Raw genomic sequence first — 14,460 nt, forward strand, 5'->3', positions numbered from 1 at the left:
TAAGAACCTGCCAAAATTCAACCAAATTAATCTGTACTGTATTTAATAATCTGTGCATATCATAAAACATAAGGAAATGAACATGAAATATGATAGGATTTAAATCCTTTACCAAATTATCATTATCCATAAAAACAATAAAACATAATGGTAAAAGAAAAATGATCTATAAAACTTACATTTTTTCATGATGTTCAGTATTCTGGCAGTTCTCCAGTAGAGACCTTGTCCTTACTGTTTCAATGAATGGTATTCTTTTGTTGGGGAAACTACTTGTCTTGCTGTCTTCTCTTTTCTGGTCTACTATTTCTTCCTGATTTCTTTCTTTTGTATCTTCACATAAGGAGGGGTTGGTTGATGAGGAATGACTAGGGCCAGAGTCCATCCATTTCTCAGAAATATCTGGTGAGTTCAGTTTATATTCATTTGCAGAAGAGTAAAGAACTCTATTTTGCTGTTTGCTATCACTGTGTGTAGGAGGCAAATGATTCTGCTGGGCTTCTGATTCACTTCTCCTGGTCACACTTACATCCCCATGTTCATGCACACATCGACATTCCTTACTAAGTGTCATCAGTTTCTTAAAATAATAGCAGAGATTTTGTGCAACATCCAAGGTGAATATATTTCTGAGCAAATAAATAATGAGGACATTTAATAAAAAGAATTATATCAGCAAATGGTTACACCTGTACAGATTTTGAAAATATCCCTGTATGGCCTGACATGAATATTAAATTTTACTACAAAATTCATTAAAACTTGATTTCTGATAGTTTTTGTAAAAACTGATCTCATTACGCACAAAAAGTGAAAATATTTCTGTAGTTAATCTCAATCCATTAATCCAGACAAAACATCTGGAAGTTTTAGAATCACTTTTATCCTAGGTATTTTTGGTACAAGTGAATGAGAAAAATCCATGCTTTTACCGCCATAAACATGAGAAATCATGGCTGCCTAAATATGGAGATGTTATTTATGAAACAAGATTAAAAGTACTTTGTACACTGACTTTTGCCATGCAAAATATTTGTATTGGACAATTAAACAAATAACTTACATTATGGGAAAGTTTTTATTTCCATTTTTCTCTGGAAAAAAATATCTGTTGCAAAGATAATTCAAATACTTTAAGACATAAATGCCTATGATTCTCCTGAATAATTGTTGGATTTAAGTATTCCAAATGAAAAGAAAGTTATATTTCCTAAAATGTAGAGATAGACACTTTCTATGTTTACAAATGGAGACATTAGCATAGATTCCTCTAATATATGTTAATATATCCTTTTCGTTGGTGAATAATGCAGAAAAAGTTCACTTCAATATTAGATGTCAACTGTTTATGGCTAAGTGCTGAATTTACCACCATTTATGATCTAACATAAAAATGGTCAATTTCCAATTCTAAAGTGACACTTAATTGCAATAGCAATAAATTCTTAAAAATAACTGTAAATCTAAATTTCAACACGAGGGTTAACAGTCATCTTTACATAAAAATCGTAGGTTACCATAAATACACAAGGAGATATCAATTTAGGTTTACAAAAATACAAATGTAAAATAAGCTATTTATTCAAAGTAAACTATCCATAACAATTGGAATTATTTATAAAGCTGTAAGATATGTTTATAATCTGAATAGAGTATATTTTAAAAAACCATTTAAATAGAAAAAACCAACTCTTACATAGAATGAGCAGTACAAATAGCAAAAATTTAATATGTAATTTAGTAATTAAGTTTAGACATTTGGAAGCACATTTCATTGTTCCATTTATAATGCAGACATCATATGAAAATATAAAATAATTTCTCTTTTTCATTTGTGTTTTTTGGAGTAGTATAAATTATAAAATAAAGTTTTAATATATCAATTGTAATTCATTTATAGTAATACATTCAGGATTCATGTATCATGAATTTGGTCCCATCCCTTCATGGCAAATAGATGGGGAAACAATGGAAACAGTGGCAGACTTTGAGGGGCTCCAAAATCACTGCAGATGGTGTCTGCAGCCATGAAATTAAAAGATGCCTGCTCCTTGGAAGAAAAGTTATGACCAACCTAGGCAGCATATTAAAAAGAAGAGACATTACTTTGCCAACAAAGGTATGTCTAGGCAAAGCTATGGTTTTTCCAGGAGTCATGTATGATTGTGAGAGTTGGACTATAAAGAAAGCTGAGCACCGAAGAATTGATGCTTTTGAACTATGGTGTTGGAGATGACTCTTGAGAGTCCCTTGGACTGCAAGGAGATCAAACTAGTCCATCCTAAAGAAATCAGTCCTGAATATTCATTGGAAAGACTGATGCTGAAGCTGAAACTCCAATACTTTGGCCACCTGATGCAAAGAACTGACTCACTGGAAAGACCCTGATGCTGGGAAAGATTGAAGGCAGGAGGAGAAGGGGATGACAGAGGATGAGATGGTTGATGGCATCACCGACTTGATTCACATGAGTCTGAGTAAGCTCCAGAAGTTGGTAATAGACAGAGAAGCCTGGCATGCTGCAGTCCATGGGGTCACAAAGAGTCGGACACAACAGAGTGACTGAACTGAACTGAATTCAGAATTCAGGGTGGGGGATAGGAAGTTCTTTTGCTTTGATATATTTTTAGGACTCTGTTCTCAGCCTCTGTCCTCTGAATATGTGCATGTCTTGACTGCTTTTCTCCACTATGCACCCATAATAACTTAATACATAAAAATATGTGTAATATTATTCTTTATATAATAGATATATAATAAATATTATATGTTTTATAAAACTTGACTTGTTGCATTGTAATGACTTATTTAGCTAATTTTCTCTTAATGAAATCATGAATTCTTTCAGGCCAAAATGCAATACTTAGCTTCTTATGTGTCTTGTCCATCAATAATTGATGAATAAATGTATGACTGAATAATTGAATGAACAAATGAATGAGTGTTTGTATATTGGTGTGAAGCTATCTTCATGCTTTCATTTATTTTGATCTAATTTTAGCCTTTAATATATGCTCAAAATACAGATTAATGCATTTCAAATAATAAAAGATGATACTCATAAATTTCTTTTTTAAAGAGGAAAATATTCCTAAAACACAGTGTAAAAGTCCAAAAAGGTAGTACTGTATTGATCAGAAAAATTTTAAATGCTATGTATAAATTGCATTATATCTTTTAATTACAACAAGATGATAACAGTCTTACCTGTCTCCAGTAATATATTTTTCACTTAGTAAGTTAAATTCTCTAATTTGGGACTGACAATGTTCCAGGAAATGCTCTAATTCTAGTTGATAGTGTTCTTCAGTGTGACGTTCTGTACAAGAGGTTAGCATTTCACCATTGAGGATTCTTAGAGCAGGTAATATCTTAAGTAGAGAATGCCTATTAAAAATAGGAAAAAATTAATAATCTTGAAAAGGAGAGTTTATAACTAAAATAATTTATGTGCCTATTATTTAAACAATATAAGCAGAGAATATATCTCTGAAGTTATTGATTTTATAGAGAAAATTCTATTTTTTTAAATTATGATATCATGCCATGTATCAAGTAAGTTTCAGAGTTCTTGATACACATTTAATCATTTTCTTCTAAACCACAAATGGTAAATTCAAGCAGCTGGAAACTTGGGCTGGGAGTAGTAAATAAAAGTCTGCATTATGAGAAAGACAATATCAGGTACACTCTTTCGAAAATAAGATAATGTAACTGAAAGTTACTGTCTGTTTCAGAAGTAGGTGTGAATTCTGATTATTTCTCAATGAAACATACTGAAAATAGGGTTAAAACAAAAAGGGTGGTGATTACTCAATATTTCATGATCTGGAAATTCCAAAATTATATTTCTCCTTGAATCTTGGTAAGGATTATAATAAATAATCTCCAAAATATGAGCAAAAGCCTTTATCCATTTAAAAGATTAATGCTACGAAAAAACAGGTCAGAAAGCAAAAGCGGTCTACCAAACCCAGCCACTTCGAAGTACTTCCCAAGCTTTACGCAAGAAAGCATGTAGGCTTCTTTCACAAGGCTGTTTATGGTCACAGGGGCAAACTAAACTTATTGAGTGAGTAAAACTTCTTACTAAAAAACTAACGGTTCCTTTGAGGAAAATTATAAGTCACTGACAAAAGATATCAAAGAAACCTACATAAATGGAAAGATGTCCCATGGGAAAATAAATCTGTGGATAGGAAGATTCAATATTGTCAAAAGTCAGTTCTCCCCAACTTGATCTGGAGATATAACATATCTAATTAAAATATCAGCAAGATATTTTGTGGATATCAACAAATTGATTTGAAAGTTATATAAACAGGCAAAAGAGGCAGATAGCCAACTTAATTTTGAAGAAAATTTGGAAGACTAACACTACCTGACTTCAAAATAATCTATGAAGCTACAGTAATCAAGATAATTTAGTAATGGCAAAAGAATAATCAAATAGATTGATGGAACAGAATAGAGAATGCAGAAATAGACCAACATAGTCAGTACAATGGAGAAAAGATAACACTTTTCAACTATTGGTGCTAGAGTAACTGAGCATCCCCCTGTGCAAAAAAATAAAAGAATCTAAACATCCAGATGCAGACCTCTTAAGCTTCACAGAAATTAACTCAAAATGGATCACAGACTTTAAAGCAAAGTGCAAAACCCTAAAACTCCTATAAGAAAAAAAATCTAATAAAATCCAGATGACCTTGGGTATGGTGATGACTTTTTAGATACAATACCAAAGACATATCTATGAAAAATTTGTTGATGAGTTGAACTTCATTAAAATTAAAAATTCCCACACCTAGGGACACTGTCAATTCGATGACAAGTCATACACTGGGAGAAAATATTTGCAAAAGACACATCTGATAAATTACTGTTATCCAAAATATACAAAAAAAAATGCTTAAAACTCAATAATAAGAAAATGAATGTCTTGGTTTAAAAGTGAGCCAAACATATTAAAGACATCTTACCAAAATATATAAATATGACAAACAAGCATTAATTAATGGATTGCAAATTATAACAACAATGAGATACTACTACCTACCTAGTAAAATGTCCACAATTCAAAATACTGATAACACCAAATGCTGGTGAGGATGTGGATAAACAGGAATTCTAATTAAGTGCTGGTGGTAATGAAAAATGGGAGAGACATTTTGGAAGATAGTTTGGTGGTTTCTTACCAAATTAAACATCTTTATTTTTGATCTAGCAATCAGTCTCCTTGGTATTTATCCAGATGAACTGAAAATGCATGTCCATACAAAAACCTGCCCATATATGTTTATAGCAGTTTTATTTGTTTCAGCCAAAAATTGGAAACAACCAAGATGTCCTTCAGTAGGTGAACTGAAAGATAAACTGTGATATATTCATACAGTATAAAATTATTTAGCATTAAAAAAAATGAGCTATCCATCCATGAACAAACATAGAGGAAATGCAAATGCATATTACTGAGTGAAAAAAGCCGATCTGAAAAAGGCATATATTGTATAATTCCAATTGTTCTACATTCTGGGAAAAAAAGCAAAACTATGTAGACAACAAGATTAATGGTTGCTTTAAGGGGTTAAAGCAAGCAAAGAAATGCTCAAAATTCTCCAAGCTAGGCTTTAACAGTGCATGAACTTCCAGATGTTCAAGCTGGGTTTAGAAAAGGCAGAGGAACCAGAGATCAAATTGACAACATCCACTGGATCACAGAAAAAGCAAGAGAATTCCAGAAAAACAGAATTCTGCTTCATCGACTAAGCTAAAGTCTTTGACTGTGTAGACCACAACAAATTGTGGAACATTCTTAAAGAGATGGAAATACCAGACCACCTAACCTGCCTCCTGAACAACCTGTATGCAGGTCAAGAAGCAACAATGGACTGGTTGGGAAAGGAGTGCATCATGGCAATATATAGTCACCCTGCTTATTAAATTTAAATGTAGAGTACATCATGCAAAATGTCAGGGTGGATGAAGCACAAGCTGGAATCAAGATTTCCAGGAGAAAAATCAGTAACCTCAGGTATCCTGATGACAACACGTTTATGGCAGAAAGCAAAGAGGAACTAAAGAACCTCTAGATGAAGGTAGAAGAATGAACTAGCTGGCTTAAAACTCAACATTCAAAAAATGAAGATCATGGCATCTGATCCCATCATTTCATGGCAAATGATGATCCCATCATTTCATGGCAAATAGATGGGGAAACAATGGAAACAGTGACAGATTTTATTTTCTTGGGCTTCAAAATCACTGCAGATGGTGACTGCAGCCATGAAATTAAAAGATGCTTGCTTCTTGGAGGAAAAGCTATCACTAAGCTAGACAGCATGTTAAAAAGCAGAGACATCACTTTGCCAACAAAGGTCCATCTAGTCAAACTATGGTTTTTCCAGTAGTCATGCATGGATGTGAGATTTGGACCATAAAGAAGGCTGAGTGCCAAAGAATTGATGTTTTTGAACTGTGGTGCTGGAAAAGGCTCTTGAGAGTCCCTTGGACTGCAAGGAGATCAAACCAGTATATCCTAAAGGAAATCAATCCTGAATATTCACTGGAAGGACTGATGCTGAAGCTGAAACTCCAATACTTTGGCCACCTCATGCTAAGAGCCGACTCATTAGAAAAGACCCTGATGCTGGGAAAGATTGAAGGCAGGAGGAGAAGGGGATGATAGAGGACGAGATGGTTGGATGGCATCCCTGACTCAATGGACATGAGTTTGAGCAAGCTCCAGGGGATGGTGATGGACAGGGAGGCCTGGCGTGCTGCAGTCCAAAGAGTTGCAAAGAGCTGGACACGACTGAGCAACTGAACAACAACAACAAAAGGTTAAAGTAGAGGGAGGGATGAAAGGGCAAAGCACAGAGAGTTGTTGGGGCAGTAAAATGACTCTATGCATTACCACATGGTGGACACATGTCATAGCACATTCAAAACCCATAGAATGTAAAACACCAAGAGTGAAGTCTAATATAAATCTATGGAGTTTGGGTGATAAATATGTGTCAGTGTAGGTTCATTGACTGTAAAAGGTGTACTGCTTTGGGACTTCCCTGGCAGTCCAGTGGTTACGATTCCATGATTCCAATGCAGGGGACACAGGTTTGATCTCTGGTCAGGGAACAAAGATTCTACATGCCCTGCACCATGGCCAAAAAGTAAAAGTATGCTGCTTTGGTGTGGGATGTTTACAGTGAGGGAAATTGTACATGTGTGGGGACTGGGGGTATGTGTGCTTTCTCTACTTTCTGCTCAGCTTTGCTGTTAACCTAAAATTGCTCTAAAAATAAATTTTGGTAATTAAAAAATGAAACAAACAGTTCCTAAACACTAAATGAAACACTCTACCCTGATGGCAGGGTAAGAATACTAAAATGCTAAGAGTTAAGAAGGCAAAGCCCTAATAACTGTTTTTCCTTCTATCTAGGTTGTATAGTCAGGATTGATATAGCTATTTGTGCAAACACAGTTGTAAAATTTAATTTTAATTATTTTTTAATGGAGGAAGTAGTCCATTAAGACAAAAATGCATAAGGCTAACCAAAGTCATAATGCATCTTGTGTATAGTTTATAATCTTGGTAGCCTTGGTATTAAATAAAAGTCATCATAAGAGAGGTACAATACATCTTTTTCAATGAAACAAAATAGAAGAATACTACAGTTTTCCATTTCCTGGGGACACAGCTGACTAGCTCCCTACACTCCTCCAACCACTCCAGAAATACTGCCTTATTTCCCCCTTACAGATAACAAATAAGAGAAAAAAAATTAGATTTAGATTTGGTTCTTCAGGGTAATTATCAAATGTTTTACAATGTTAAGAAGCAGATAAAAGCTTTGCTAATAATAAAGAGTTTAAGCTGTTAAAAATTTGAGCCCATATATTTTGAGCTTTAAAAAAGTTATTTATTTTTAATTAAAGGATAATTATAATATTCTGTTAGCTTTTGCCATACATCAACATGGATCAGCCATTGCTATACATACATCCTCTCCCTCTTGAGTCTCCCACCCATCTCCCAACCCATCGCACCCCTCTAGGTTGTCACAGAGCCCCAGTTTTGAGTTCCCTGAGTCCTAGAGCAAATCCTCCCTGGCTATCTATTTTACATATGCTACAAAATATAGATTGGCTCGTGAGTTAATGTGTCATCCTTGCACAGGGGCCATGCTAATCTTCTCTGTATCATTCCAATTTTAGTATATGTGCTTCTGAAGCTAGCATTATTTTTAACTTTTTGAAGTGGCTTGAAGTTAGAATGCTTATCAATTCAAAAACTACCTATAATGCTTACCACAAAGGGTTACATATCTGGCATATATTGTGTTTCTGCTTAGAGTCATTGAAGATATGATTCAAAAGCAGAACGTTACCTTAAGATAATAGCTATTCATCACAGGTGATAAGGTAAGCAGAGGCATTCACCTCAGAGATACAATATTAAATGTAAAGGAAATCTTTAACTAAGGCTTTCCTGTGGCTCAGTGGGTAAAGCATCTGCCTGCAATGTGGGAGACCTGGCTTCGATCCCTGGGTTGGGAAGATCCCATGGAAAAGGCAAAGGCTACCCACTCCAGTATTCTGGTCTGGAGAAACTCCAAGGGGGTCACAAAGAGTCAGACACAACTGCTGCTGCTGCTGCTGCTGCGTCGCTTCAGTCGTGTCCGACTCTGTGCAACCCCGTAGACGGCAGCCCACCAGGCTCCCCCGTCCCTGGGATTCTCCAGGCAAGAACACTGGAGTGGGTTGCCATTGCCTTCTCCGATGTATGAAAGTGAAAAGTGAAAGGGAAGTCGCTCAGTCGTGTCCGACTCTTAGCGACCCCTAAGGGTCGCAGCCTACCAGGCTCCTCTGCCCGTGGGATTTTCCAGGCAAGAGTACTGGAGCGAACACAACTGAGTGACTTTCAATTTCACTTTTTCATCAAAGCAAGGAAATAGTCAATCCTACCAAATAATTTATTACAGTACTAAGACAGCAACATTGTATTCTAACTATTCATAAAAATACCCAGTTGGATTCTTTAAGATATGACTGTGATGTCAAAATAGCTTATTTAATTATAATTATAAAATGTCAAGTGTGAAAAAATGATTTTTGAGAGGTTATAGTAGAGAGTATTGAAAGTTAAGACTATACTGGTGTTCATAATGCTTTAAAAATGCTCTATTACTGGTAAATTAAAAAAAAATTAAATCCCGTAAATTATAGAAGAGCAAATAAAAGGCTTTTAATAACTTGGTGGAAATAGTTCTTGAGAATAGCAACATTTCTAATTCTTTGGGTACCAAGCAAATATCAATCTGATACCTTGATTTCCAGAATGAACCTGATCAGCTGATGAAATGAGTTATGCCAGGGACAGGCTCCAGTCTTTGAAATAGGTTCCCAGGAGGCGCTAGTGGTAAAGAACCTGCCTACCGCTGCAGGAGACTTAAGAGACATGGGCTTGATCCCTGGGTCAGGAAGATCCCGTGAAGAAGGGAATGACTATCCTTGGACAGAGGAGCCTGGACAGAGGAGCCACGCATGCCACGGCCCCTGGGTCTCAAAGAGTTGAACACAACTGAAGCAACTGCACACATATGCATACCTTGGAAGGGAAATTAATAAAGCATATTATCTTATTATTATAAGTTGCATTCTTAGGGGTTAGGTAAAGCTAATTATCTTTTCCTTGAGGGTATAATCATTTCACTAAGTGGTTGTATACACAAAACTTTTCACCAGGATGGTGGACCCATGGTGACAGTGCAGATGCAGTAATACTTGTGAGACACCTGTGAGCAGTCGTCTTTCAGGTCTCAATACGGCTAAATGAGGAGTCAGTAAAAAAGAAGGCGATGCTCATGCTGCTCACATGAGAGCCTCAGGGCCTAACACATCTATCTTTGCCTTAAAGTAAAGTGAAGCAGCTCAGTCGTGTCGGACTCTTTGCGACCCCATGGACTGTAGGTTCTTCCATTCATGGGATTTTCCAGGCAAGAATATTAGAGTGGGTTGTCATTTCCTTCTCCAGGGGATCTTCCCGACCCAGAGATCGAACCCAGGTCTCCCTCATTGTAGGCAGACGCTTTACCGTCTGAGCCACCAGGGAAGTCTAAGTCTTTGCTTTAGTGACTCTCTAAATTAATTGAGATGAGAATTCAAGGAAGATTTTTTTGTGGGTCTCCAACCCCCAGGGTAGTGTTTCTGAAAAGCTTGTCCCTGAACTACTTCTTCAGCCGTGCTTGGGATGTTTTTTGAAATGAAGAGTCTTCCGCTACACATAGACCTCTACTGACAAGTTCGGGGAAATGTGTGTGTATATATATATGTTTAAATTCAGTCTTTCTTGTGCACTTTAAAGAATAAAATCAATAGATTGGGAAGAAAATAGACTACAGCATGTTATGCTAAAATCAGAGATGGTCAAGTTTGAAGTGTAAAAAAAAACCTGAAACTCAAACCAGTTATAAATTATCTTAAATTAAAAAAATAGCTTGCATTTTTCTTAAGGAAACTTATACTCTATATATCAATGATATCAGAAGAATTTGCTAAAATAAGAGACACTGTGGTCTCTGGGCAGTAACATTCCAATGATATGTCACTGGCTAACATTGCCATTAGTTTTATATAAATGGTATGAAGGTGTTTTTAGAGAACTATCCCTGTAACTCTAAAATTCAACAGTACATACCAAATACATAAAGAAACAATTCAGAAATGTGTCTGAATATTTCTGAGCAATTATTTCTATTCAGAAATAATTGATGGTTGGAATGGAGAGCCATTTTAACCAAATAAACCCATACCATCCAAGGGGCAAAAAAATTAGAATTTGTTTTATCTGATTAAGGATCAGATTACTATTTTGCCACAAATATCTTATTTAATAAAATAAGTGTTTACTTCCCAGACAACCAGAGTAATGAAAGGTACGTTCAGAGTTAACGCAGGCGGCAGAGTTGTTTCTAGGCAGTGCCACTGTTACCATGGGGAGGCTACTGAGATGTTAATCGACACAAGGTTAGTACACGAAAAGTGACAGCTTTATCATCAAATGCTATATGTCGGACATATTAATAGTTACTGATACAGACTCATTAAGTACAATATTTTAGCTACATGTAATAATTCTTGAGAATGGGGGACAACAGACCTTGAATTTTTATGTTTGGAATATTCTGATGTTACACTCATCACCTTTACATAAAATAGTTCCCAGGTTATTTTAGTTAGATGTTTTGAATCTTTGGGTGTAAACACGTAGTTTGGTGGGATCTTGAAGAGCGTGACAGTGTCTTGAAATCTGTGAATCACATAATAAATATCCAGATTGGAGCTAATGGTTTATTTCAACAATTTTTTTTCTTGAATCTTTTTTTAAGGAACAGTAGTCAGATTTGTATAAATTAGTAGTGCAGGGATTGGCTTTAAAATCAAATGCAGCCTTATAAAGACTCGATGATAAATATATTAGACAGTGCTGTAACAAGTTGATTCATGTTTGAAATGAAGTATAAGGACACTGTGAGATCTCAGCCTTAGTTTTTCCAGCTGGACTCCTCCTAGTCAAGGGCTGAATCAATATTTCATTTAGTGAAAACTTCCTGGTGAATATTCTGTCACTTAAGAAGTTCTATTAATCATTCATGAATGAAACACATTCCCAAAGGAAATTCCAAACTGAGTCTGTGGATTAAGTTTTAAAAAGAGAATTTTTAGTACATCAGTTTTGTTCGTGTTATCACTGGCTGGACATGAAAGTAAGAAGCCAATTGGGAAAATCTATAACTAATCCCTTTGCTGGTATCAAGGGGTTATGTAAAGTTCAGCAGAACACACTAGTAAAAGTTTGAGTTGATCGTTTCATTAACAAATCCATATTTTATAGATCACTAGATTTTAAACTATTTAGATAAGTGAATCTCTTCTTAAAATTATGAAAGCTGTGTTAGGGCAACTGGATCTATATGAAATTTGATAGGTAAAATTTACAAGTTGGTATTGTTCTAGTTCACAAAGACTAATTTAAACATAGACAATATAATAGCTAAATAATTGTACATATAAATACTATTCTATTTTCTCTCAGTATTATTTCTAATTAAGTAATTTCTTTAAAACTATAAAGTATATATATTAAGTGCAGTAAAATGTGAATATTATCTTTATATATGTCTTACAATAGGTTATATCAGTAGGTTTTACAACAAGCATATTTTATTCAATTAAATAAGTGTTGATGTTTTCTACAAACAAAATAACAAAAGATAAATAAAAGATTATTCAGGACATAGGTTTGCTTTAAACTGCTACAACTTGCAACATGGCAGCTGTTCAGATGGTAACTGATACCAGATCAGCTACAGAATTCATGCCCTATTTGCCCAACACCTAATAGTAAAACCATTATCCCCTTGCTCTGAATAATGTACACAACTGCCATTCTGATTTGTCATTGTATGCCAATTCTATAACTTATTCTCTATAGTTACTTGGGAAAATAAAAATATCTCTCTAGAAACAACCCATTAGACATCTTTATAATAAATAATATCACCTGTCAAACAGTCCTTCAGACATAACTTCACTCATTATATGGGTTTCGAGAAGTGAGGACCCAAACTTGGGGATTAGTGCTCTAAATCTCAGTGAAAGAGAAGCAGTCCTAGATTGCAAGTTAGTGCACCTGTATGGGGACCTTGACTGTTTCTATTCCAGAAGACGAAGTCCTTCACCAAGCTGGCAAAATGCTTCTATTATGTCTAGAAACATAATCACGTGGCCTTTTCACATCTACACACACATTCTTTAAATACTTATAATTTCTGATCACTGTCTGATTTGATCAAGATAATCACAATGGTGTGATCACTCACCTAGAGCCAGACATCCTGGAATGTGAAGTCAAGTGGGCCTTAGAAAGCATCACTACGAACAAAGCTAGTGGAGGTGATGGCATTCCAGTTGAGCTATTTCAAATCCTGAAAGATGAAGCTGTGAAAGTGTTGCACTCAATATGCCAGCAAATTTGGAAAACTCAGCAGTGGCCACAGGACTAGAAAAGGTCAGTTTTCATTCCAATCCCAAAGAAAGGCAATGTCAAGGAATGCTCAGACTATCGCACAATTGCACTCATTTCACATGCTAGTAAAGTAATGCTCAAAATTCTCCAAGCCTGGCTTCAGCAATACGTGAACCGTGAACTTCCAGATATTCAAGCTGGTTTTAGAAAAGGCAGAGGAACCAGAGATCAAATTGCCAACATCCGCTGGATCATGGAAAAAGTAAGAGAGTTCCACAAAAACATCTATTTCTGCTTTATTGACTATGCCAAACCCTTTGACTGTGTGGATCACAATAAACTGTGGAAACTTCTTTTTTTTTTTTTTTTTTGCTGAAAATGGCATTATTTTATTTTTTTAAATTGCTGATTAATATTCCAGTGTATATGTATATGTACCACATCTTTATCTGTTCATCTGTCGATGGATATATAGGTTGCTTCCGTATCTTCGCTATTGTAAATAATTCTTCTGTGAACATTGGGGTGCATGTATCTTTTCAGATCATGGTTTTCTGCGGATACATGCTCAGGAATGGGATTGCTGGATCAAATGGATTTATTTTTAGTTTTTTAAGGAAACTCCATACAGTCTCCATAGTGCCTGTACCAAGTTATATCCCCATCAACATTGTAGGAGGGGATTTATTGATTGTGGACTTTTTGATGATGACTATTCTGACAGGTGTAAAGTGTAGTAGTATGGTAGTTTTGATTGCAATTCTCTAATAATGAGCAATGTTGAGCTTCTTCTCTTCTCATGTGCTTTTTGGCCATCTGTCTGTCTGTCTTCTTTGGAAAAATGTTTTTTTAGATCTTCCCATTTTTTGATTGGGTTATTTTTTTTTATATTGAGCTACTTGAGCTATTTGTATATTTTGTGGAAACTTCTGAAAGAGATGGGAATACCAGACCACCTGACCTGCCTCTTGAGAAACCTATATGCAGGCCAGGAAGCAACAGTTAGAACTGGATATGGAACAACAGACTGGTTCCAAATAGGAAAAGGAGTATGCCAAGGCTGTATATTATCACCCTGCTTATTCAACTTATATGCAGAGTACATCATGAGAAATGCTAGGCTGGAAGAAGCATAAGCCGGAATCAAGATTGCCAGGAGAAATATCAATAACCTCAGATATGCAGATGACACCACCCTTATGGCAGAAAGTGAAGAGGAACTAAAAAGCCTCTGGATGAAAGTGAAGGTGGAGAGTGAAAAAGTTGGCTTAAAGCTTAACATTCAGAAAACTAAGATCATGGCATCTGGTCCCATCACTTCATGGGAAATAAATGGGGAAACAGTGGAAAGAGTGTCAGACTTTATTTTGGGGCTCCAAAATCACTGTAGATGGTAATTGCAGCCATGAAATTAAAAGATGCTTACTCCT

General features: G+C 35.6%; 1 protein-coding gene and 1 non-coding gene across 6 annotated transcripts in view; both read right to left on the minus strand.

The window, feature by feature from the left end:
* The window catches only part of LRRIQ1 (leucine rich repeats and IQ motif containing 1), a 141,469-nt gene that overhangs the window by 40,080 nt on the left and 86,929 nt on the right, over positions 1-14,460 (minus strand). For all 5 annotated transcript variants that reach the window (XM_055586460.1, XM_055586451.1, XM_055586425.1 and 2 more), the window contains 2 exons: positions 3,208-3,387; positions 180-629 (listed from right to left, as the gene is read on the minus strand). In XM_055586460.1, coding sequence (XP_055442435.1) covers positions 180-629; positions 3,208-3,387 — 630 coding nt within the window. The remainder of the gene's footprint in view (positions 1-179; positions 630-3,207; positions 3,388-14,460) is intronic.
* Positions 8,135-8,241, minus strand: LOC129642491 (U6 spliceosomal RNA). The gene has a single exon (XR_008709761.1). It is a non-coding gene; the product is annotated as a U6 spliceosomal RNA (small nuclear RNA).

Source organism: Bubalus kerabau, chromosome 1 (genome assembly GCF_029407905.1).
Source record: "Bubalus kerabau isolate K-KA32 ecotype Philippines breed swamp buffalo chromosome 1, PCC_UOA_SB_1v2, whole genome shotgun sequence".
NCBI lineage: Eukaryota > Metazoa > Chordata > Mammalia > Artiodactyla > Bovidae > Bubalus > Bubalus kerabau.